The following is a 1,894-nucleotide window of genomic DNA, read 5'->3' as shown; positions in this document are numbered from 1 at the left end:
TATTCACTCCTTTCCTCTTCTTTTCTTTTCTTTTCTCTTAGAAAAGTAGAAATACTTTTAACGGTAACTAACTTTATCCCTAGTTTTCTAGCAACCAAACCCCATAAAGAAAGTTTGGTGAAGAATAAGAATAGAGGAGTGGCTAGCAATTAGTGCATGAGCAAAGTTTTTCTTTTTTGTCACCAGAATAATTAATGGTTCTTTTTCTCTTTTGTAAGAAAAATGATAAGATGGATAAATTGTACCCTTCCAACTTCAAATAAAAAGTCCATTCCCAAATACGGTCAAATAAATTAATTTACAAAAATAAATCCGAAAAATGAATAAATAATTCCTAGATCATATAACCATATCTAACACACACAACTCAAAACTGTACTCTCCTTTAATTTAAAAAAAAGAAAAGAAACGGAAACAGGGAAATCCCAAGAACCCCAACTCATTCCTGTTTGCAAGAAATCATCTTTGATCTCATCCAGATCTAGTTCACCTTGCTGCAGTCGTGCCGGATCTCTTCATCCGTGCTATTCTTTATCACCATCCTCCCAAGCTTCGTTACGGCAGTGACAAATGCGTCAAAGAAGGCAGCCTGATCGGAGGCGAACAAGTCGACGGTAGTTCTCGAACTGGAGTCCTTGTAGAGGACTTGGCCGGAGCCCAGCTTATCCAAATCGGATTTCGGATGCCGGAGATCGACACTGGCTTTTGTGCCGTCAAGTCTCCCGAGCTCAACTGTGTATCGTGGACCGCTTGTCTGCAGCAACCGTAAGAATGTCAACGACGAATCCAAAGGTCATAAAGCGTCTTTAACGTCCTTCAAATCTTGAAGAATGTGAACAACTTAATGTTTCACTCTTTAGCTTATACTGACTTAGTTTACAACATCTCTAGTGGCAATGGCCAGTATATCGGCGCAAACACCTTGTCAGTGCACTGCGGATCAATATCAACGACGATCATCGCCCTCATGATGGTATTGAGACCCTCACAATTGTGAGCGACCTGTCGTCAGGGTGGTGCCATCTGTCATCTTCATTTGGCGATTTGAACATCATCGATGTATCGCACCCCTGCATGCATAAAACGATCGAATAATAATAAGAAAAACGTCAAAAAGTAGGTAGCTGTAAGGACTGCACTATGGTATATTGGTAATATACAAGTATATATATATATATCACAAGACTCACATTAGCGAAGCAATCAAGGAAGAAGAGCCGGAGGACGCCTGGGGCGACGATGGCACTGTCGTTGGCCATTTGGGTGCAGACGGTGTGCACGATTTTCTCGAGATTGGGACAGATATTGGCATAGTAATTCGGACTCAGTTGCGTACTTGCTGTGGGTGATAAGATGAGGAAAGATAGGCCTGATGACCAAAGCTGTTTCTATATATACAGCTGGAAAAAGATTGAGGTGTGTGGTTTTAAGGTTTTTTCATTTTTATTTTTTGATTGAAAGAGCTGAAAAACCAGATAGACGAGATACAAAATGTCCAATAGCTCCTTAGGCCCTCCCGCCATCTTCCTACCACACTATGCTATAATACGATTTTATTAGCGTTTTATATGCTACAACAAACTGATCAAACATCAGGTAATAATTTTACTTAGCGCATACGCAAACGCCATAACCATAGTGAGGAAAGGTTTTGGCTTGCATTTAATTGTAAACGCTAGCCAAAAACTTGGTTCCAATGTTTATACACGCCGACCATAAATTTTTTTTCTGACGGTTTAAATGACATAAATAATAAGAGGCACAAATACTTTAGCCAACAATTATAAATGTCAATTAATATTTTTATTGTCGATTAGCTAAATCAGTTTAAGTTGGATGGACAATATTTATAGATGCTAGACAACATAAATCTACCGGTATTGGGATACACGCC

The 1,894-nt window shown here is 39.3% G+C and overlaps 1 protein-coding gene across 1 annotated transcript; it reads right to left on the bottom strand.

Annotated features, from left to right (window-relative positions):
• Positions 1 to 481: 481 nt before the first annotated feature.
• Positions 482 to 1,259, bottom strand: LOC140772907 (peroxidase 16-like). The gene is made up of 3 exons (XM_073115160.1): positions 1,191 to 1,259; positions 990 to 1,070; positions 482 to 754 (listed from the first exon to the last, which is right to left on the bottom strand). Exons 1-3 carry the CDS (start codon positions 1,257 to 1,259, stop codon positions 482 to 484), a joined length of 423 nt encoding a protein of 140 aa, XP_072971261.1.
• Positions 1,260 to 1,894: the final 635 nt, after the last annotated feature.

The sequence above is a fragment of the Typha angustifolia genome, chromosome 13 (assembly GCF_048772165.1).
Source record: "Typha angustifolia cultivar Huaian chromosome 13, ASM4877216v1, whole genome shotgun sequence".
In the NCBI taxonomy this organism is placed as follows: Eukaryota; Viridiplantae; Streptophyta; class Magnoliopsida; order Poales; family Typhaceae; genus Typha; species Typha angustifolia.
Note: the sequence above shows the minus strand (reverse complement) of the source record. Positions and strands in the feature narration are given on the sequence as shown.